This window comes from Palaemon carinicauda, chromosome 22 (assembly GCF_036898095.1).
Source record: "Palaemon carinicauda isolate YSFRI2023 chromosome 22, ASM3689809v2, whole genome shotgun sequence".
Taxonomy (NCBI): domain Eukaryota; kingdom Metazoa; phylum Arthropoda; class Malacostraca; order Decapoda; family Palaemonidae; genus Palaemon; species Palaemon carinicauda.
This window is the reverse complement of record NC_090746.1, coordinates 100,370,496-100,393,978: the sequence shown is the minus strand read 5'-3', so window position 1 is coordinate 100,393,978 and position 23,483 is coordinate 100,370,496. Positions and strand designations below refer to the sequence as shown.

At 36.6% G+C, this 23,483-nt stretch overlaps 2 protein-coding genes across 2 annotated transcripts in view; one reads left to right on the top strand and one right to left on the bottom strand.

Moving 5' to 3' along the window:
• Positions 1-23,483, bottom strand: part of LOC137616649 (ATP-binding cassette sub-family C member 5-like) — a 110,249-nt gene that overhangs the window by 78,328 nt on the left and 8,438 nt on the right. The window lies entirely within an intron of this gene.
• Positions 1-23,483, top strand: part of LOC137616648 (ATP-binding cassette sub-family C member 5-like) — a 34,306-nt gene that overhangs the window by 8,927 nt on the left and 1,896 nt on the right. Inside the window, exons 8-25 of the mRNA XM_068346568.1 lie at positions 339-486; positions 2,460-2,585; positions 8,237-8,367; positions 8,915-9,074; positions 10,385-10,635; positions 11,049-11,272; positions 12,319-12,496; positions 14,650-14,836; positions 16,555-16,667; positions 17,694-17,798; positions 18,273-18,457; positions 19,432-19,559; positions 20,213-20,335; positions 20,684-20,843; positions 21,030-21,216; positions 21,760-21,849; positions 22,270-22,459; positions 22,741-22,900. Coding sequence (XP_068202669.1) covers positions 339-486; positions 2,460-2,585; positions 8,237-8,367; positions 8,915-9,074; positions 10,385-10,635; positions 11,049-11,272; positions 12,319-12,496; positions 14,650-14,836; positions 16,555-16,667; positions 17,694-17,798; positions 18,273-18,457; positions 19,432-19,559; positions 20,213-20,335; positions 20,684-20,843; positions 21,030-21,216; positions 21,760-21,849; positions 22,270-22,459; positions 22,741-22,900 — 2,846 coding nt within the window. The remainder of the gene's footprint in view (positions 1-338; positions 487-2,459; positions 2,586-8,236; positions 8,368-8,914; positions 9,075-10,384; positions 10,636-11,048; positions 11,273-12,318; positions 12,497-14,649; positions 14,837-16,554; positions 16,668-17,693; positions 17,799-18,272; positions 18,458-19,431; positions 19,560-20,212; positions 20,336-20,683; positions 20,844-21,029; positions 21,217-21,759; positions 21,850-22,269; positions 22,460-22,740; positions 22,901-23,483) is intronic.

Below are 23,483 nucleotides of genomic sequence, written 5' to 3'. Positions count from 1 at the left end.
TGTATTAATATGATTATTGCCTATACTTTGTGCCTGTGTATTAATATGATTATTGCCTATAATTTGTGCCTGTGTATTGATATGATTATTGCCTATACTTTGTGCCTGTGTATTAATATGATTATTGCCTATAATTTGTGCCTGTGAATTAATATGATTATTGCCTCTACTGTGTGCCTGTGTATTAATATGATTATTGCCTCTACTGTGTGCCTGTGTATTAATATGATTATTGCCTATACTTTGTGCCTGTGTATTAATATGATTATTGTCTATACTTTTATCTTGTTTGTGTTTGTGTATTAATATTATTATTATCTTTATCACTATCTTAAAAGGCCCTTATCGCCCGAGTACAAAGCAACATCAGGGAGGAGACGATCCGGGAGACGGACAGGCGTGTGGGACTCATGAGTGAGATTCTGAACAGCATCAGACTCATCAAGATGTACGCCTGGGAGGAGGCATTCGCCAAGAAGATCGCAGGTACGCCATTACAGGTTTAAAAGCCGTTCATGAATGGCAGAGGCAAGGGACAGTGACGTTGCCCTATCAAGCAGGACAATACCCAAGAGACTGACCATATGTACATATGATCAGCGCCCAAGGACCCTCTCCACCCAAGCTTGGACCAAGGAGGGCAAGGGCAATGGCTGCTGATGACTCAGCATAGACCTATAAGCTACCCTAAAACCCCCATCCTTAACTCACAAGGATGGTGAGGTTGCAGCTACCAAAGGAACGAACGAGTGTGAGCGGGATTCGAACCCCAGTCTAGCGTTCATCAGTCAGGGACGTTATCACATCGGCCACCACAACCGAAAGAAGAAGATAGAATTATATATTAAAAAAGTTTATAAAACATTCTCTAGATAGTACCAAAAAAAAAAAAAAAAGCATTCATTGGTCAATATTTATATCGGACAAGTCTTAAAAAGTGATACTTAATTATTGTTATTATTACTTACTAAGCTACAACCTTAGTTGGAAAGGCATGATGCTATAAGCCCAAGGGCTCAAACAGGGAAAGTAACCCGGTGAGGAAAGGAAATAAGGAAAAACTATACGAGAAGTTTAAGAACAATAATAGCGTTAAAATAAATCTTTTATTTATACACTATAAAAACATTAAACTAACAAGAGGATAAAAACTTCAAAATAACAAGAGGAGGATAAACAAGATAGAATAGTGCTAGATTGTACCCTCAAGCAAGAGATCCCTAACTCAAGACAGTACAAAACAGTAAAAGATATGCGCAAAATAATCCTATATTTTTTTCCATGTTTGAGATGAAATCTTACAAATACTACAATTGATTGGATATGAGTTAATAAACTAGTACATTCTAATAAAATTCTGCAAATGAATAAAAAACTTCAAGCCTTATAAAAGGGAAGTTTAATAATAACAATATATAACTCAGCCCTCTTTATTTCCAAAGAAATCTTCAAGCTGCATAATTTTAAGGTTTGCACCTGTCCCGACTACTTTGAAATCTGTGATTTATTAATTAAATAAATCTCTAATTCATACAATATCAGTTCTCTATTCTGTACCAGACGTTTAAAAATCTCATATTAGTCAGGATTTATAATAGGTTAAATATTTTTATTTGGTATTCTTTGCATAGATGTGTTTGCGTGTATACGTGTTTGTATGGCTGCCTACCACAAACCATTAACTCACCTGTAAATGATTACTTTTGTCTATTTAGGTTAAGAAAAAGATTGTGGGCACTAGTAACCTCCTTAAAGATTTGGTGAAAAAAAAAAAGTTTTTACTCTTTTGGTACCACCCTCTTTAAAGGGAAAACAATTTGTGATATATATATATATATATATATATATATATATATATATATATATATATATATATATATATATATATATATATACATATATTCAAATAAGCCATATAGTTTAATATCGTAATGTCTGGATTCTCTTACCGTCCTCAGGATCAGAGTCCCGAGGCGAAACCACTCAAAGACAATAGCTTCTGGCCGGCCAGGGAATCCAATCCTGGTCCTCGAAGCTGGCATGACAGTGACGATACCATTTAGCCTGGTATCGTCATGACAGTGACGATACCAGGCTAAATGGTATCGTCACTTCCTGGACCAGGATTCGATTCCCTGGCCGGCCAGAAGCTATTGTCTTTGATTGGTTTCGCCTCGGGACTCTGATCCTGAAGTCGGTAAGAGAATCCAGACATTAAGATATTAAGATATATGGCTTATTTGAATATGAAAAACACGTCTAAATGTGTAAAATTTATCCTATATATATATAAAATACTTATATGTATGTATATATATATATATATATATATATATATATATATATATATATATATATATATATATATATATATATATATATATATACAGTACGTGTGTGCGTGTGTGTGTGTGTGCACGCGCGTGTATTACGTGATAATAAGCTAATCCTCTTTTCAGATATTCGTAAGAACGAAATGGATAAACACAGAATTGGTGCTTTGCTGAGCTCCACCATGAACACGTTGACGCCGTGTATCGGGATTTTAGCAACGATAGCAACACTACTGAGCTTCACACTTACGGGTAAATAAGTCAGATCTTCTCAGCTTCACACTTTCGGGTAATTAAGTCAGACATTCTCAGCTTCACACTTACGGGTAAATAAGTCAGATCTTCTCAGCTTCACACTTTCGGGTAATTAAGTCAGACATTCTCAGCTTCACACTTACGGGTAAATAAGTCAGATCTTCTCAGCTTCACACTTTCGGGTAATTAAGTCAGACATTCTCAGCTTCACACTTACGGGTAAATAAGTCAGACCTTCTCAGCTTCACACTTTCGGGTAAATAAGTCAGACATTCTCAGCTTCACACTTACAAGTAAATAAGTCAGACATTCTCAGCTTCACACTTACGGGTAAAAAAGTCAGACCTTCTCAGCTTCACACTCACAAGTAAATAAGTCAGACATTCTCAGCTTCACACTTACAAGTAAATAGGCCAGACATTCTCAGCTTCACACTTATGGGTGAATAAGTCTGGCCTTCTCAGCTTCACACTTACAAGTAAATAAGTCAGACATTCTCAGCTTCACACTTCCGGGTAAATAAGTCAGGCCTTCTCAGCTTCACACTTACAAGTAAATAAGTCAGACATTCTCAGCTTCACACTTACGGGTATATAAGTCAGACCTTCTCAGCTTCACACTTCCGTGTAAATAAGTCAGGCCTTCTCAACTTCACACTTACAAGTAAATAAGTTAGACATTCTCAGCTTCACACTTACGGGTAAATAAGTCAGGCCTTCTCAGCTTCACAATTACAAGTAAATAAGTCAGACATTTCCAGCTTCACACGTGCAGATAAATAAGTCAGGCCTTCTCAACTTCACACGTACAAGTAAATAAGTCAGACATTCTCATCACACTTATGGGTAAATAAGTCAGGCCTTCTCAGCTTCACAATTACAAGTAAATAAGTCAGACATTCTCAGCTTCACACTTACAAGTAAATAAGTTAGACATTCTCAGCTTCACACTTACGGGTAAATAAGTCAGGCCTTCTCAGCTTCACAATTACAAGTAAATAAGTCAGACATTCCCAGCTTCACACGTACAGATAAATAAGTCAGGCCTTCTCAACTTCACACGTACAAGTAAATAAGTCAGACATTCTCATCACACTTATGGGTAAATAAGTCAGGCCTTCTCAGCTTCACAATTACAAGAAAATAAGTCAGACATTCTCAGCTTCACACTTACGAGAAAATAAGTCAGACATTCTCACCTTCACACTTATGTGTAAATAAGTCAGGCCTTCTCAGCTTCACAATTACAAGTAAATAAGTCAGACATTCGCAGCTTCACACTTACAAGTAAATAAGTCAGACCTTCTCAGATTCACACTTACAAGTAAATAAGTCAGACATTCTCAGTTTCACACTTACGGGTAAATTAGTCAGGCCTTCTCAGCTTCACACTTATAAGTAAATAAGTCAGACATTCTCATCACACTTACGGGTAAATTAGTCAGGCCTTCTCAGCTTCACAATTACAAGTAAAAACGTCAGACATTTTCAGCTTCATACTTACAGGTAAATAAGTAAGACCTTCTCAACTTCATACTTACAAGTGAATAAGTCAGACATTCTTAGCTTCACACTTACAGGTAAATAATTCAGACCTTCTCAGCTTCATACTTACAAGTGAATAAGTCAGACATTCTTAGCTTCACACTTACAGGTAAATAAGTCAGACCTTCTCAGCTTCATACTTACAAGTAAATAAGTCAGACATTCTCAGCTTCACACTTACAGGTAAATAAGTCAGACCTTCTCAGCTTCACACTTACAAGTAAATAAGTCAGACATTCTCAGCTTCACATTTATAGGTAAATAAGTCAGATATTCTCAGCTTCACACTTACAAGTAAATAAGTCAGACATTCTCAGCTTCACACTTATGAGTAAATAAGTCAGATCTTCTCAGCTTCACAATTACAAGTAAATAAGTCAGACATTCTCAGCTTCACACTTACAAGTAAATAAGTCAGACATTCTCAGCTTCACATTTACAGGTAAATAAGTCAGATATTCTCAGCTTCACACTTACAAGTAAATAAGTCAGACATTCTCAGCTTCACACTTATGAGTAAATAAGTCAGATCTTCTCAGCTTCACAATTACAAGTGAATAAGTCAGACATTCTCAGCTTCACACTTACGGGTAAATAAGTCAGGTCTTCTCAGCTTTACACTCACAAGTAAATAAGTCAGACATTCTCAGATTCACACTTATGAGTAAATAAGTCAGACATTCTCAGCTTCACACTTACGGGTAAATAAGTCAGGTCTTCTCAGCTTTACACTCACAAGTAAATAAGTCAGACATTCTCAGCTTCACACTTATGAGTAAATAAGTCAGATCTTCTCAGCTTCACAATTACAAGTAAATAAGTCAGACATTCTCAGCTTCACACTTACAAGTAAATAAGTCAGACATTCTCAGCTTCACATTTACAAGTAAATAAGTCAGATATTCTCAGCTTCACACTTACAAGTAAATAAGTCAGACATTCTCAGCTTCACACTTATGAGTAAATAAGTCAGATCTTCTCAGCTTCACAATTACAAGTGAATAAGTCAGACATTCTCAGCTTCACACTTACGGGTAAATAAGTCAGGTCTTCTCAGCTTTACACTCACAAGTAAATAAGTCAGACATTCTCAGCTTCACACTTATGAGTAAATAAGTCAGACATTCTCAGCTTCACACTTACGGGTAAATAAATCAGGTCTTCTCAGCTTTACACTCACAAGTAAATAAGTCAGACATTCTCAGCTTAACACTTATGAGTAAATAAGTCAGATCTTCTCAGCTTCACAATTACAAGTAAATAAGTCAGACATTCTCAGCTTCACACTTACAAGTAAATAAGTCAGACATTCTCAGCTTCACATTTACAGGTAAATAAGTCAGATATTCTCAGCTTCACACTTACAAGTAAATAAGTCAGACATTCTCAGCTTCACACTTATGAGTAAATAAGTCAGATCTTCTCAGCTTCACAATTACAAGTGAATAAGTCAGACATTCTCAGCTTCACACTTACAAGTAAATAAGTCAGACATTCTCAGCTTCACATTTACAGGTAAATAAGTCAGACATTCTTAGCTTCACACTTACAGGTAAATAATTCAGACCTTCTCAGCTTCATACTTACAAGTAAATAAGTCAGACATTCTAAGCTTCACACTTACAGGTAAATAAGTCAGACCTTCTCGGCTTCACACTTACAAGTAAATAAGTCAGACATTCTCAGCTTCACACTTATGAGTAAATAAGTCAGATCTTCTCAGCTTCACAATTACAAGTAAATAAGTCAGACATTCTCAGCTTCACACTTACGGGTAAATAAGTCAGGTCTTCTCAGCTTTACACTCACAAGTAAATAAGTCAGACATTCTCAGCTTCACACTTACGGGTAAATAAGTCAGACCTTCTCAGCTTCACATTTACAAGTAAATAAGTCAGACATTCTCAGCTTCACATTTACGGGTAAATAAGTCAGATCTTCTCAGCTTCACACTTACGGGTAAATAAGTCAGACCTCAGCTTCACACTTACAAGTAAGTAAGTCAGACATTCTCAGCTTCACACTTACTGGTAAATAAGTCAGACCATCTTAGATTCACACTTATGGGTAAATAAGTAAGGCCTTCTCAACTTCACACTTACAAGTAAATAAATCAGACATTCTCTGCTTCACACTTACGGATAAATAAGTCAGACCTTCTCAGCTTCACACTTACGGGTAAATAAGTCAGACATTCTCAGCTTCACACTTACGGGTAAATAAGCTGGACCTTCTCAGCTTCAAACTTACAAGTAAATAAGTCAGACATTCTCAGCTTTACACTTACGGGTAAATAAGTTAGACCTCAACTTCACACTTGCAAGTAAATAAGTCGGACATTCTCAGCTTCACACTCATGGGTAAATAAAGCAGACCTTCTTAGCTTCACACTTACGGGTAAATAAGTCAGACATTCTCAGCTTCACACTTACGGGTAAATAAGTAAGACATTTTCAGCTTCACACTTACTGGTAAATAAGTCAGACCTTCTCAGCTTCATACTTACAGGTAAATAAGTCAGACCTTCTCAGCTTCACATTTACGGGTAAATAAGTTAGACCTTCTCAGCTTCAAACTTACCGGTAAATAAGTCAGTCATTCTCAGCTTCACACTTATGGGTAAATATGTCAGACATTCTTAGCTTCACACTTACGGGTAAATAAATCAGAACTTCTCAGATTCACACTTACGGGTAAATAAGTCAGACCTCCTCAGCTTCACACTTATGGCTATGTAAGTCAGACCTTCTCAGCTTCACACTTACGGCTATATAAGTCAGACCTTCTCAGATCCACATTTATGGCTATATATGTCAGACATTCTCAGCTTCACACTTACGGATAAATAAGTCAAACATTCTCAGATTCACACTTACGAAAGAAATAAGTCAAGCATTCTCAGCTTCACACTTACGGCTATATAAGTCAGACCTTCTCATCTTCACACTTACGCCTATATAAGTCAGACCTTCTCAGTCCACATTTATGGCTATATAAGTCAGACCTTCTCAGCTTCACACTTACGCCTATATAAGTCTGACCTTCTCAGATCAACACTTATGGCTATATGAGTCACACATTCTCAGCTTCACACTTACGGGTAAATAAGTCAGACCTCCTTCAGCTTCACACTTACGGGTAAATAAGTCAGACATTCTCAGCTTCACACTTACGGGTAAATAAGCCAGACCTTCTTAGCTTCATACTTACGGGTAAATAAGTCAGACCTTCTCAGCTTCACACTTATGGGTAAATAAGTCAGACATTCTCAGCTTCACACTTATGGGTAAATGAGTTAAACCTTCTCAGCTTCACACGTACCGGTAAATAAATCAGAACTTCTCAGATTCACACTTACAGGTAAATAAGTCAGACATTCTCAGCTTCACATTTATGGCTATATAAGTCAGACCTTCTCAGCTTCACACTTACGGTTATATAAGTCAGACCTTCTCAGCTTCCCACTTATGCCTATATAAGTCAGACCTTCTCAGATCCACATTTATGGCTACATAAGTCAGACATTCTCAGCTTCACACTTATGGCTATATAAGTCAGACATTCTCAGCTTCATACTTACGGGTAAATAAGTCAGATATTCTCAGATTCATACTTACGAAGAAATAAGTCAGGCATTCTCAGCTTCACACTTACGGCTATATAAGTCAGACCTTCTCAGCTTCACACTTTCGCCTATATAAGTCAGACCTTCTGAGATCCACATTTATAGCTATATAAGTCAGACCTTCTCAGCTTCACACTTATGGCTATATAAGTCAGACCTTTTCAGCTTCACACTTATGCCTATATAAGTCAGACCTTCTCAGATCCACACTTATGGCTATATGAGTCACACATTCTCAGCTTCACACTTACGGGTAAATAAGTCAGAAATTTTCAGCTTCACATTTATGGCTATGTAAGTTAGACATTCTCAGATTCACACTTATGGCTATATAAGTCAGACCTTCCCAGTTTCACACATATGGGTAAATAAGTCGGACTTTTTCAGCTTCACACTTACAGCTATATAAGGTTATAACCCCCTATTCGCCAAAATACCCATCACGATCACTATCAAAGGACTCTTTCCTCTCCCCAAAGGTCAAGCAGTGACTTCGTCAGAAGCCTTCACGATTTTCAATCTCTTCACCCTGATGGGATTCACCGTCAGTGTCCTGCCCTACGTCATGAGGTGCCTTGCTGAAGCCGCAATATCTTTGTCCAGGATGGAGGTAATATAGTTACTACCGGTGGAGTAAGGGTGTGACAGAAAATCCTGTGTCCAACTGTACAATCTTATTTTCTTATCGTTTTGGTCAATTTATCAACAATTGATTGTTGGTGAATAATTTTCCACTTAAAAATGATTATCCTAAAAAATAAAGAAAAAAATCTCATTCATTTAGATTCTGCTGTTTTTCAAATAGAATTCGATCCCAGGTATGAGGTAGAAATTTATTTCTATTTGAACACGATGTTGTGTTGATATTAATCCGAATCAATATATGTTCGGCGAATTATAAGATGAGCTAAAAACGAAAATGGTTTGAAAAAAAATCATATTTCTCGCTAAAACTTTCGTATTTCTTAGAAAACTTCAAAATTATACTTCCTCATGGTTTGAAAAAAAATCATATTTCTCGATAAAATTTTCGTATTTCTTAAAAAACTTCAAAATTATACTTCCTCATGAGTGAATAGTGACAGTTTATTAAATGAAACCACCTTAACGCATACAACTATACTTTGCTTTAATATTTCTTTTGCTTTCCCCAACAGTCCCTCCTGAATTTGCCTGAGCACAAGCAGACGTCAGCTGGAAAGGACAGTGCTGGAACAGCAATAGAGATAGAGGACGCCATATTCGCCTGGGATGAGATCAACATTGATGATAAGAAGGAAAAGCTGAAGCATGTCAGGAAGCGTACTACTAGCACAGGTGGGTGTATCATATTATTATTACTTTATTATTACTTGCTAAGATACAACCCTAGTTGGAAAAGCAGCATGCTATAAGCCTAAGGGTTCCAACAGGAAAAATAGCCCAGTGAGGAAAGGAAATACAGAAAAAGAAAACATCTTAGGAGCAGTAACATTAAAATAAATATTGCCGATATAAACTATAAAAACTTTAAAAAAAAACAAGAGGAAGTGAAACTAGATAGAACAGTGTGCTCGAGTGTACCCCCAGGCAAGAGAACTCTAACACAAGACAGTGGATGACCATGGTACAGAGGCTATAGCACTACCCAAGACTAGAGAACAATGGTTTGATTTTGGAGTGTCCTTCTCCTAGAAGAGCTTATTACCATAGCTAAATAGTCTATTCTACCTTTATCAAGAAGAAAGTGGCCACTGCACAATTAAAGTGCAGTAGTTAACCCCCTGAGAGAAGAAGAATTGTTTGGTAATCTCAGTGTTGTCAGGTATATGAGGACAGAGGAGTATATTTAAAGAATAGGTCACACTATTCGGTGTATGTGTAGGCAAAAGGAAAATGAACTGTAACCAGAGAGAAGGATCCAATGTAGTACAGTCTAGCCAGTCAAAGGGCCCCATAACTATTGTGTTCCTTGTAGGCGGCCACTTGCAAAATCACGCGCGTACTCATAGTGATCAAGGTGTTTTTATTCCACCTCTTTCATTAATTATTGTTACACTCACAGGTAAATTCACAAGGGTAGAAGAGAATCTTTAGCTATGGTAGACAGCTCTTTTAGGAGAAGGACACTCCAAAATCAAACCACAGTTCTCTAGTCTTGGGTAGTGTCATAGCCTTTGTACCATGGCCTTCCACTGTCTTGGATTGGAGTTCTCTTGTTTGAGGGTACAATGGGGCAATCTTATTTCTCTTCCTCTGGTTGTTTAAAGTTTTTATGGTTTAAATATGAAAGGTCTTTTTTAATCCTGTTACTGTTATTAAATATTTTATTTTGATTGTTTATACCTTGGTTTTAGTTTATTTATTGCCTTGTTTCCTTTCCTCAATGAGCTATTTTTCACTGTTGGAGCCCTTGGGCTTATAGCATCTTAATTTTTTAACTATGGTTAGAGCTTGGTTTATAACCTAATAATAATAATAACAATAATAATAATAATAATAATAATAACAACTCGTGTACTCACAGACATAGCTGTGAAGAAAAAAATAAATTTTAGACTATTTTTTGCAATGTCGTTAACTCCTAACCAAGACGGAAATGGTCTTGCCAATGTTAGAAAATGTGAATTTGAGTCTTCATTTCCCAGATGAGAAAGACACGAGCGAAGAGGAATCGCCATCTTCCTCCAACACTTGTAAGAAGAACCGGAGCGAAAACTCCTCCAAATCAATTGCTGGTTCAATCGAAGGTACTATGAGCGAGAACAGAGGAAAACACGAGAATTCGTCATCCGGTTTATACCGGATCACCCTAACGGTTCCTCATGGCAAACTCGTGGGCGTCTGCGGTAGCATCGGGTCAGGAAAGAGTTCGCTTATTTCGGCCATTTGTGGAGATGTGAGTATTTTTTCTCTTGGAAATGTTTCCTCATACAAGAGTCCAGTTGGTGCTTGATGAAGCTATGCTTGTAGTTTCTCTTTGCAATAATTTACTTATTTTTAAACATGGTTACCCCTTCCATTTAGATTTGATCTACCAGAACATATCCCAGTTATTATGTATTTCATACCAGTTATTACATAAAAGATTTTTAGCATGAATTAAATCCTACCTCTTCTGTATATATATATATATATATATATATATATATATATATATATATATATATATATATATATATATATATATATATATATTGCATATATATATAGCTTTTTGCATATATGTGCCTATCTTGTCTTTTTTCTTAAACATTTTTTTCTAGCCATGTGTATATCTTCAAAATACTAATATTGCTTTTAATGCTTCAGATGCGTATCAATCGTGGGAACATCTTCGTTAACGGGAAAATAGCGCTGGTGACGCAGCAGGCGTGGATATACAGTGGGACCCTGAGGGATAACTTGCTCTTGGGGGCGTCCTATGATGAGATCAAGTATAAAGAGACTGTCCGGGTGTGCTGCCTCCAGTCCGACCTCGACATGCTACCCGCCGGGGACCTGACGGAGATCGGAGACAGGGGAATTAATCTGAGGTACGCTAGGCTGCTTCTTCAGTAGCCGAAAGGTTGAGCAACTTTAAGGTAAAGGTGACTGGTTTCGGTTCCAGAATCATCCAAAAAGACGAACACCAGAACGTTAAGCGGGCAAGCCTACCCCCAAATGTGGTGCCAACCACAGCAGTATACTCCCCAATAAACAGTTTTAACTCACAGTCTCTGACTGACATCAATCTGTTGCCATCCAAATGCATGACGAATGCGTTACCATTGTATTACCCAGGAGGCTTAACATCCATGTCTTGGTTATTCCAAGGAGAACAAACGTGGAATAGGTAAGAATAAGATATTTCAAGGTGAACAAACGTGAAATAAAAAAGAAAAAAAAAAAGAAATGGAATATGAGAGCGGGGCTTACCCCGTTGGAAGTGGCAAGTCTTTTACTAAATGAAAGAAGTTGAAAGATGTTCAGGAAAACTTATGCAGAAGGAGAATTCTCAAGTTTGGAGAGGGAAAGAGGTGAAGACACCTTCCCATGCCTAGGTCTGCATATACTAGCCATCCAAGTCATGTAATTTAGCTATGTAATCTACTAACCATAGAATTTCCTATCCTATAATCTCCTAGCTTCATAACATATGAGCAATATAATGCTTATTTACGTAATCCCCGGTTCACGACCTGTCAATGCAGTTATGAAAAGATATCAGTGGTTGGTGAAATCTAAGTAAGCGAGAGTGCTGTTAGTAATTTAAGATGTACAAGTAACTCTACTGACGTTCTCAAGGGAAACTTTTATATAACATAAAAATATTCGCATGCAAACATATATCCCTTTGAAAGTAATGTATAGTTTCATAATCTTTTTTTGTCGGTAGAAGTACATAAGTAAAAATAGGTAGGTAACCACCATGTTGAAAAGTGAGAAGTCCATTGAAATCAGACCAGAAAATGTAGTGAATTTCTCATACTCTTAAAAGTAATAGAGCTCATTATTGATTCTTAAAAACAAATAAAGTTGTGCTTTCCATAAAACAAAATTTTTGTATAACATCAGTGATATATGGTATTACTCCTTTCAGTGGAGGCCAAAAACAGCGAGTGAATTTGGCCCGAGCCGTCTACAGCGACCGAGACATCTACCTGCTGGACGACCCTCTGAGTGCGGTCGACACCAAGGTGGCCAGTGCAATCTTCAACAATTGCATCAAGAGTCACCTCAGGGGCAAGACAGTCATGCTGATCACCCACGCTTTGCATGTAAGTCATATCAAGTATTTAGTCTTCTTTTTCTTCTACTATGCACCCAGTTTACATGGGGTTTCAGGTACTCAAAAAACCTCTCAAAGATGGGGATGTTCCTTTTGTTCTCTTAATTGAGGTTATCCGGTAATTTTATCATAATTATTTTATAAATAGCAACTTAATAGTAACACTTCCTGTATTCTTCCTACACGAAGTAATAAGTCTATTGAAAAATAATTTCATAATTTCAGTCTACATTCTGTCCGAATTTGCTCAGATTAATCCATCAAACCATGTACAATTATACACAGGAATTCTTGGCACACCTCGTTCTGATGAAGAGCATCCTGTCACACCCTCTGTAATCTATCCCCTACACTATCTGTTTGGTTACTCACCACGCAGTAACAGTGTGACAATGTGTAGTCCATCAGAGCATGGTGTACAAAGAATTTCTGTGTCCTACTGTACTTCTAGCTTATGGAATTCACTTCCTTTCTCTGTGTTTCATCAACTATTTAGCCTACATCTTTTTGAAAAGGAACTTCATTACCATTTACCTTTAAAAGAAGTGTATTAACACGTATCGTGCAGAAAAGAATATGTTTTCCATTCTGAGTCCATAATGCCTTTCAGAATGTTCCACAGTCATTTTAGTTGAGTGGCCAAACATTTCCTACTTATTTATTCTGAAACATTTGAGGAGATTCTGAAAGACGTTGCTACGTGACGCCACCTTTCAGTCGTATGTGCAGTCGTGAAATGCAATGATTGAAAATATACAAATATTGATTATTTCAACTTTAAGATACATATGAGAAATAATGGCTTCAAAATGAAAGGTCACACATGATTATCAAAGCTGATTTCATTTTTGTTCATCAATGTTTTTAATAAATGAATGTAAATAGGGAAAGTTCCTGTCGCTGACTGTAGTATAACACTCAATTAATACAGAACTAAAATGACTAAAAGCCCTTATGAAATCACAAGAGAAACCATAGCTTTATCATTTTAATCTTTTAAGTGGATATAAAGATGAATACGGCTTCTAAAACAAGTTCTGCAAGATATGAGTGTTTCTGCACTTCTCTTAAAGGCAAGGAGCATTAAGGCCCCTTTTGAAAAAGACGTAGGCTCAATAGTTAAGGAAACGCATAGGAAAGTAGTGAATTCCATAAGCTAGATGTAGATGGGGGACTCACCAAATTTGGACAGAATGTAGATTGAGATTATAACCTTTTTTAATGGGACTATCACTTAAGTATATGATGTCAATGTCAAAAGTACGAGTCGTGATTTTTTTTTTAATTTCACCTAAAAATTTAAGTCACGCACTGTTGCCAATTTGAGGTTATCTTAAAAATAATTAATTACGTCTTCAGTTTTACCTTCTAGTATCAGCAGCTTGCTACTAAGCTTTGTGGATAGGTACAGATAAGCATAATCACTTGTAAAGAAATATTTTTTAAGAATTTTTTTGTATTGTTAGAGGAATGACCATTTCTATAAGCACTTCTCTGAAATCTTGATTGGGAGTCCGCTTTCTGTTCTAGTTTTAGTTTTGTGGTCCTCATCGCTTACATCATTAGTCTAAGATCCAGGTGCTGGAATACAGTATTAGAATTCCAGTTCTCATATTCTGGATTCCATTATTAACACTTTATTTATCTCTTCGTTACTGGAACAGTGTGGTGAGATCATCACAACAGATTACTCTATAGAATTCTCATCACTAGGTTCTCTGGATCTGTATCTCATCACTAATTTCTTTCCCCTTCCAGTTGCTGGAACAGTTGATGAGATCATCACTAAGTTCTCAGAGTCTGAATCTCCTCTCTAATTTCCTATCCCTTCCAGTAACTGGAACAATATGATGAGATCACCACTAAGTTCTCAAAATCAGAATCTCCTCTCTCATTTGCTATCCCTTCCAGTAACTGGAACAATGTAATGAGATCACCACTAAGTTCTCAGAATCAGAATCTCATCACTAATTCCTTGTCCCTTCCAGTTGCTGGAACAGTGTGATGAGATCATCACTAGGTTCTCATAATTAGAATCTCACCACTAATTTCTTTCCCCTTCCAGTTGCTGGAAAAATGTAATGAGATCATCACTAAGTTCTCTGAATCAGAATGTCATCTGTAATATCTTGTCCCTTCCAGTTGCTGGAACAGTGTGATGAGATCGTAGTGATGAATGGAGGCCGAGTCAGCGAGCAGGGAACCCACGGGAAACTCTTGGCTCGTCGGGGCGACTATTATCAGATGGTGGGCGGGATAGGCGTGGAGGGTGGCGACTCCTGCAAGGGCCCCAAGGAAAGTACCAAACCTGAGGAAGGTGCTGCTGAAAGTGAGGACAAAGACTATTCTGGTTTTCCTTCTAGGTGTTGTGTTGGTAGATTTACCCATAGAAATTTCTTATTTTCCTTTTACAAGAAGATTAAAATGTTAGTGAGATGTGCCATCTTTATTGCAAAATAGTTCAAAGGGATTAAAATTGTATTAGCTGGTGGAAGCTCCTAAATTAGCGTTTACGTTGCTGCTAAATGGAAACTTGTAATTGTTCAGTGGCTATCTTCCTCTTGGTAAGGGTAGAAGAGACTTTTTAGCTGTGGTAAGCAACACCTCTAGGAGGACACTCCAAAATCATACCATTGGTCTCTAGTATTGGGTAGTGCCATAGCCTCGGTACCATGGTTTTCCACTAACTTGGGTTAAAGTTCTCATGCTTGAAGGTACACTTGAGCCCACTATCCTATGTAATTTCTCTTCCTCTTGTTTTGTTAGTTTTTATAGTTTATATAGGAAATATTCATTTTAATATTGTTACGGTTCTTAAAGTATTTTATTTTTGCTTGTTTCCTTTCCTCACTGGGCTATTTTTTCTGTTGGGGGACCCTGGGCTTAAAGCATCCTGCTTTTCCATCAAGGGTTGTAGCTTAGTAAGTAAGTAATAATAATAATAATAATAATAATAATAATAATAATAATAATAATAATAATAATAATAATAATAATAATAATAAACCAAAGACATTGAAAGTCATCTTTTAAAAGCAAAGTATGAATCTAATCTCATATACATGTTTCTCAGGTTTTCAAGACATATTTCACTTGATTGTGTTGCTTGATTTCACAATGCTATGAAGCAGTAATTCCTATTGGCTGAAATATGACAGTCGTCACTGGAATATTCCTTCTGAGACAAAGGCCAAAAGAGTTAGTCTCTCTTTAAGATTTGCTGTAAAATATTTCCATCAAATTACAGACACTGGTTGATTGTTCGATTAAATCTATAATCAGAATCAGTTTTTCTTGACTTAGAAATAGTTTATATAATAAATCAATTCATCAGGAAAACTATTATTATTATTATTATTATTATTATTATTATTATTATTATTATTATTATTATTATTATTATTATTATTATTATTATTATTATTACTTGCTAAGCTACAACCCTAGTTTGAAAAGCAAGATGCTATAAGCCCAGGGGCTCCAACAAGGAAAATAGCCTAGTGAGGAAAGGAAATAAGGAAAAATAAAATATTTTAAGCATAACATTAAAGTAAATATCTCCTATATAAACTATAATAACTTTAATAAAATAAGAGGAAGAGAAACAGGATAGAATAGTGTGCTCGAGTGTACCCTCAAGCAGGAGACCTCTACCCAAAGACAGTGGGAGATCATGGTACAGAGGCTATGGCACTACCCAAGACTAGAGAACAATGGTTTGATTTTGGAGTGTCCTTCCAATAAAATGCCATTCTCTTAATCTTAACTCATACTTGTAAATATATTAAGTAGGTAAAAGCAAATGTGATTCATCATATGATTAGGATTATTAGAGCTTCATAGAAATTATGAGTATTCAAAGTAATTTAGAGATCACTAGATGATATAAAATTTCATATACCATTTGATTCTTCTTTGTAATACTAAATAAATTCCTAAATAAATCTTCAAATGATTTTTGTGTAAGCGACCAACTTTGTTGCTTAAATACATCTGCCTGGAACTACCTGGAATAATCGCAGTTCTTCCTGGAACTGTTCTTTCCAGGGCAGAGAGAGTCCTCTGAGGAGGAAGGACTTGGCCTAGACGGAAAGCTGACCACTGAGGAGACCAAAGAGAGCGGAGGGGTCAGCGCCCTCGTCTACAAGACCTTCGTCAGGGTAATGCAGGGGGAGAGGGGGAGAGGTCAGCCTCCTTGGGTGGCGGTGCTCAGGTCACGTGACTTTGTGTAGATCGGTTCTTTAATGGGATAGAATAGAGCCAGTTGCCCATGAAGTAAGAGAGTGACACAAACGCGGAATTAACGAGAGAGAGAGAGAGAGAGAGAGAGAGAGAGAGAGAGAGAGAGAGAGAGAGAGAGAGAGGAGAGAGAGAGGAGAGAGAGAGAAAACAAAGAATAACCAGAGTTATTTGCCCTTGTGGCACTAAGACCGAATGGGAGATTTTTTATTGATTTGATATTACAAATCATGTCCAAATGACAATGAGAGAGAGAGAGAGAGAGAGAGAGAGAGAGAGAGAGAGAGAGAGAGAGAGAGAGAGAGAGAGAGAGAGAGAGAGATCATTTACCTTTTGAGCATCATAAATATTAAATATCTAATTAAGCAATACGTGAGTCTACATGAAAGGCTGGGTGATTAATATTTAGTATTTCATCATTTCGTTCAATTCCAATTTGACCCATTCACATTTGAGGAGGTTTTTCAATTTCCGCTTGACGTTAAAATTGTATTTTTATTCCAATATCTGGTTTTCTTTAATTTTCAAATACTGGGTTTCTGTTTCCTTTTGCTTGCTATTTATCATCTTATTTTTTCTCACTTCGCAAACTTGAATCAGCTTCTTATTAACTTTGTTTCAATTTTAAAATTCTATTATCCCTAAATTCTGTTGTTTTAAACTATAGTAGCTGCAAAGATTCCGGGGAAATAAGCTCCGCCCCCTATGACGCCACAGCCAATGTGCTGTGACTGCTGTTAGTGCACGAGACATGATTGGCTATGACGTCATCAGAGGGTGGGTCTTAATTTGCCCGGAATATTTGAGGCGTCTATAGATTTTATATCACTGTTGTTTTCCAAGGACCATTGACATTGCTTTGCTGGAGAATTTGCAATCTATCAATCATCTGCTCTACATGACCTTTGTCTCAGGTAGAATGATTACAGAGCCTCTGACTTTCACAGGTGTGCGGTGGATGGTGCCTGGCTGTTTCTCTATTGGCAGCTGTCATAGTCTTCGTTCTGCTGAGATTGCAAAACATGATCTGGCTGCAGATTTGGCTGGACGAGGTAAGACATTTGCCATGAATGATGACATTGTTTGCATATGAAGGTTTTCCGTAATATGACGCTTCTGTGTTCATTTTCAAAGTAAACAGGTCACACAGATATACAATCAATTTGATTGCTGTCCTGGTTTTATGTGATGTGTAGAGGTGTGTATATTTTTACTTTTTCAAAAGATAGGACTACATTGCTGCATATTGCCAGTAATGTTGTTAGATAAGTAAGTGGCTTAATAACAATGTGTGGGCACATATATATACAGTATATATATATATATATATATATATATATATATATATATATATATATATATATATATATACATATATAGCTACAGAGTCTCTTCTACCCTTACCAAGAGGAAAGTAGTCACTGAATAATTATAATGCAGTAATTATATACATATACATCAACACACACACATATACACACAAAGTACAAAGGTACAGTTGTCTTTCTCTCCTGTCCTTTCCTTAGGGCGACGGGCTGAAAGAAGAGCGACTCTTCAACGTGACCGAATACAACCTGACCTTGTCCGAGGAAGAGGTCAAGGGAAGCGTCATCAACAATCCATTGCTTTGGATGTACCAGACCGTCTACGCCACCTCCTTCGTCGCCCTCCTCGTCGTCGGCATCGCCAAGGGCGTCGGAATTACCTTCAGGTAACGCAATAGAAAACAAGCACTCGAAAAGCACAAACCCCTCCCGAAAGGTGTATGATATGTAAATCGTTTGCTTGTCTGTCTTCCCCCCCCCCCCCCCCCCGCGTCTGTCTAGGTAGACAGAGTAAAAGAGTACATCATTCATGTCATTAAAAATAAAGGGAAGTCATTTGCAATTATTTTTAACAGATGGACAGACATTAGACAGATTTACACCAGAAAATTAATGTTCCCTTGGGGAAAAGCAGGTTGAAATCAGAATGAGAGAGAGAGAGAGAGAGAGAGAGAGAGAGAGAGAGAGAGAGAGAGAGAGAGAGAGAGAGAGAGTTCCTAAAAATTTTGAAATTAATGTAACAGCAAATGTCCAAGAAAAGCCTTCCAACATTGCTTAAACTCCAAAGCAATCTGACTCTAAGACCAGTCTTGTTGTGGTAGTGCCAAAGCTGTGTGTCTTCCACAGGCCTCCTCCTTGTTTTTACTTCTTATTTGTATACTCGGTAGTTTTGCATTCATTTCAATTACCTTATTTGCTTGTTGTGATTTATTGCCTTTGAAATAACATTAACATGAATTTATTAAAATTCCCATTCCCCCTGCTTTACTCACGTACACTGTATATAAGATTAGTATAACTTTATAATTTTTCTATAGGCCTTAAATTGAGTGTATTGTTTTCTTTGCATATTGATAATATCTGCGGTCGTCAGAAATCTGTGTAAGGTAGTGAATTCCTTCTATGTTAAATCCATTTGTAGGTCGATAGAGTTACTAGATAACTGTAATTGCCTTGTAAAGCTGACTTGATCCGTCAGTTCATGAATCTTCATAAAGAGATGTGGAGGATATTTAAAGGAGTATTCACTATATAATTAGCTGTCTTTTTGTAAGTTATTCTTTGAGTGGGTCTGAGGATTTTCATGTCACATTGCTTTATAAATGTGATGAATATCTACCTCCGTCTCTTTTTGTTTCAGTGTCTTAAAAGGAGCAACAAACTTGCACAATGCAATGTTCAAGAGTATCCTTAGATCTCCACTAACATTCTTTGACGTAACTCCTTCTGGAAGGATCCTGAACAGGTTCTCTAGAGATCTTGATGAAAGTAAGTTAATACTATTTCCTTTATTATATGAAATAAGTTACTATAAATCCTTTTATGAAAAGTTACATGGTATCTCCACTATTCTGAGTTATATCCAAGTTTTCATTTGACAATCAATATAAATTTCAGAGTGAAATGGTTGGAAAGAAGTTATGCATATTATTTTCATCTTCTCAGGATCATGGCTCTCCTTGTCTGTACTGCTCATTTTCCTCTTGCTTAAATATACACTGAATAGTCTGACCTATTTCTTTACGCATTCTCCTTTTTCATCATACATCTGACAACACTAAGATAGCTAAAAGTTCTTCTTTAGTCAAGGGTTAACAACTGTTCAGTGGCTACTTTCCTCTTGGTAAGGGTAAAAGAGACTCTTTAGCTATGGTAAGTAGCTCTTTTAGGAGAAAGACACTCCAAAATCAACCCGTTCTGTAGTCTTAGGTAATACCATAGCCTCTATAACATGGTCTTCCACTATCTTGGATTAGTGTTCTCATGCTTGAGGTACACTCAGGCACACTATTCTATATGTTTACTAATTTCCTTTCCTCACTGGGCTATGTCCCTGTTGGGGTTCTTGGACTTTTCTAACTAGGGTTCTAGTTTAGCTAGTAATAATAATACTGATAGAAGTAATGCTCATTCTTTTCCAGTTGACATTCGAGTTCCATTCTTTCTCGAGTTTGTGATCCAAGGAATGCTAAGCGCCTTAGGCCAAGTATTACTTGTATGTATGATCTACGCGTGGTTTGCTATCCCCATCGCTGTGGTAGTAGGTAAGGTCTTAACACAGTATGACAACCTTTTAGTTGTTCTTATTATACTTTTATATGAGGTATTCAATTACTTACAGAGCTTCATTGTTTTTTCTGTATAAATGCATCTTCATAAGATCTAAATTTCTTCTCAGTCAGTAATATGTGATTTACTACAATATAAATCCATGCTTAAAACGTTTTGATATTTTAAGTTGTTAATATATACATTTCATTCAACTACTATTTTACAGCACTTTAAGTAGCAGCTTAATGTTTAGATTCAATGGATAGAATTTTATACTTGTAATAGTTGATGTCTTTTAGAAAATCCATATAATTCTATATTTGTCCTTCTCTCTCAATTAGTTCTGTTCTTCGTCATCGACATCTTCTTGAATGCTGGAGTGCGAGAACTGAAGAGAATAGACAACATGAGAAAGTCTCCTGTCATCCAACACATAGGTTCTTCCTTGAATGGGTTATCAGTCATCAGGACGTTTGACCAACAAGAATTATTCACCAACAGGTCAGTCTCTTCCTCTTATTCTCTTGTTTTGCATGATACTTTTTTTAATTCATTGATTCGAGAAAGTACAATCAATATGTTTTTATAATACTTTTTTTTAGAGTAATCTTCAATTATCATTAACTTGAATCTACCTTTGTTCTCTACTATGTTCATGTATATGATCAACTTTATCTTATTCCTCAGGATGTATCATTATCTAGACAGCCACACAGTGGCTCAGCTCATCTTCCGTTTGTCTAGTCGATGGTACGTGTTCAGAACGGACATGCTGTCTTTTTCAATCAACGCATGTATCACAGCCTTGTGCGTTTACACAAAAGGTCTGGTCAGCACTGCAGCAGCTGGTCTTGCTCTCTCCACCATGAGTGCGGTACTTCATATCTTATCTATTGTTTTATTTCAATCCAAAATTAATCTTATGTCAGTCCTCAAGGACTATTTGATATATCATAGAATTTGTTGGGTGGAGGGAACATGTAAGAGAGATACAGAATATTTATATAGATCAAAGAATGATCTAAAGCAAATGAGATGCAGTTTAGGAATAGCAGGAACTGATGTTTACATAAAGAAGTAAAAACATTATTTACCCAATCTTGACATTCAGACAAATACAGGTTGTTGCAAAAATGGTTCAATAGAAGTAGTGACAAAATGCAAGGACTCATCGAACTCCAAGATCAATCTGAGATAAGTGGAATCACTGATTGTGGTGTACAATAAAAGACTTCAAATATATAATCTTGATGTTTTGCCAGACAAAGGAATATTGTTGGGTAGAATATATATTCTAGATGTTTTTCCAAACAAAAGGATCTTGAGTAGGATTAAATGGAGTACAATACTGATCACATTGTAAAAGTTTTCTACTGTGTCTTAGGTTGACATTGAAATATTTCTAATCATCCAACAGGTGTGTGATTTCTTTCCCTACTTAATGAAGATGAAGTCAGAGTTCCAATCACGTTTCACAGCTGTGGAACGGCTTGTCGAGTATTCTTATGTAAGTGCAAGAGTATTTATACAGGTTTTCGATTACTGAATAAACTATTCTTATGTAAGTGGAAGAAAATGCTAATAAAATTTATTTACTTGTAAATTATGTATTTAAAGCTCCCTGTTTGTTTCAGTAGAAACAAATAAAAGAACATTGCAATATGTATTAATCTAATTAGTTTACCTCGTTCCGACTAAGGTGATTGTTTAAATTTCATGACTACTGTAGTTACTGAGAGAGGAATACATACAATTTCTTATGTCAAGAGCTCATTTATTGTACACGTAACCTTCCTCATTGCCTGATTTTGAGTTATCTATGTAGTGACTAATTTACTGAATTTAAAGCAAATTATTAACAAGTCAAGGTCCTGACAAATCTTAACTTTTAAACATTCCAATCATCTACTGGTTATACTTTTGTCAGGAACTGGAAAGTGAGGCTTCTTGGGAAGACCCTGGAAAAGACCCTCCAAGAGGTTGGCCAGAATTTGGTAAGGTGGAGATGAACAAAGTATGTCTAAGATACCGTCCAAACTTGCCTCTTGTTCTTCACAGCATAGAAGCAATAATTAAACCCGGTCAAAAGATTGGCGTCGTTGGGCGCACAGGAGCGGGTGAGTTTTTTCTCATTTTCTCTTATAATCACTACCCTTTCAAGTTAAGTTATTAACGCAACTATCAAAAAGAGATGTGCGAACTTGTGAATTCAAGATATTGAGATTTTACCTTATGTTTTAGTTATTTCAAAACAGGGTCAGATTTATCTTATGTCACCCACTTTGCCCATCACAACTATTCAACTCACATAAACTGCTTTCTGTCGAAATAAGAAACTTATGATGTTAACACAAACATTTAAAGATATCCTAACTAGATGTTTTATCTTCTTCATCAGGTAAATCCTCACTAATTTCTACACTCCTGCGTCTTGTGGAGTTGGAGAGTGGAAGTGTAATCATAGATGGCGTTGATGTTTCCACAGTGGGGTTACACACACTTCGCTCAGCCATCTCTGTCATTCCTCAAGATCCTGTTCTCTTCCAAGGATCGATAAGGTAAAGTATAGCAGGAGTCTGAGCCCTGGGGTTACTGTCTACTGAAGGCAGGAAATCTCCCCTATATATTGAAGAGAAAGTGTCTGGCTATTTTTATAATTATATAAATATATATATATTTCTTTCTGGTCATGTTCAGCAACATTGCCAGAAATATAACTACTCGGTTTCTCCCTGTCCTTCGGGTAGGAGAGGGCGTAGTCACACCCTGGTGAGAAAGAGTCGTAGTTAGGAAAGGGGAGGAGGTGTTGAACATGAGTGCGTGTGTATGGATATCTATCTAAATATTTATCTATCATTTTTGATGGGTCATGTCCACTAGTTAAAAATAATAGCATACAATAGATGATAAGGTTCAAATAGGATATCAGTAATAAATTAGCATTTTAAAGAGAATTTATAGGTGAATGGGACCACTATTTGAAATACATTTTAGGGTAAAATTTTTGCCACTTTGATCTTCAATGGAGTAATTAAGGTAAGTTACGTAACTATAACTCTATACTCGAGTAGCACTTCTGTAGGTAAATTTATGTTATTCCTGTAATTATAAATATTGCCAACGTAAGCCTTTTCCTTTTGA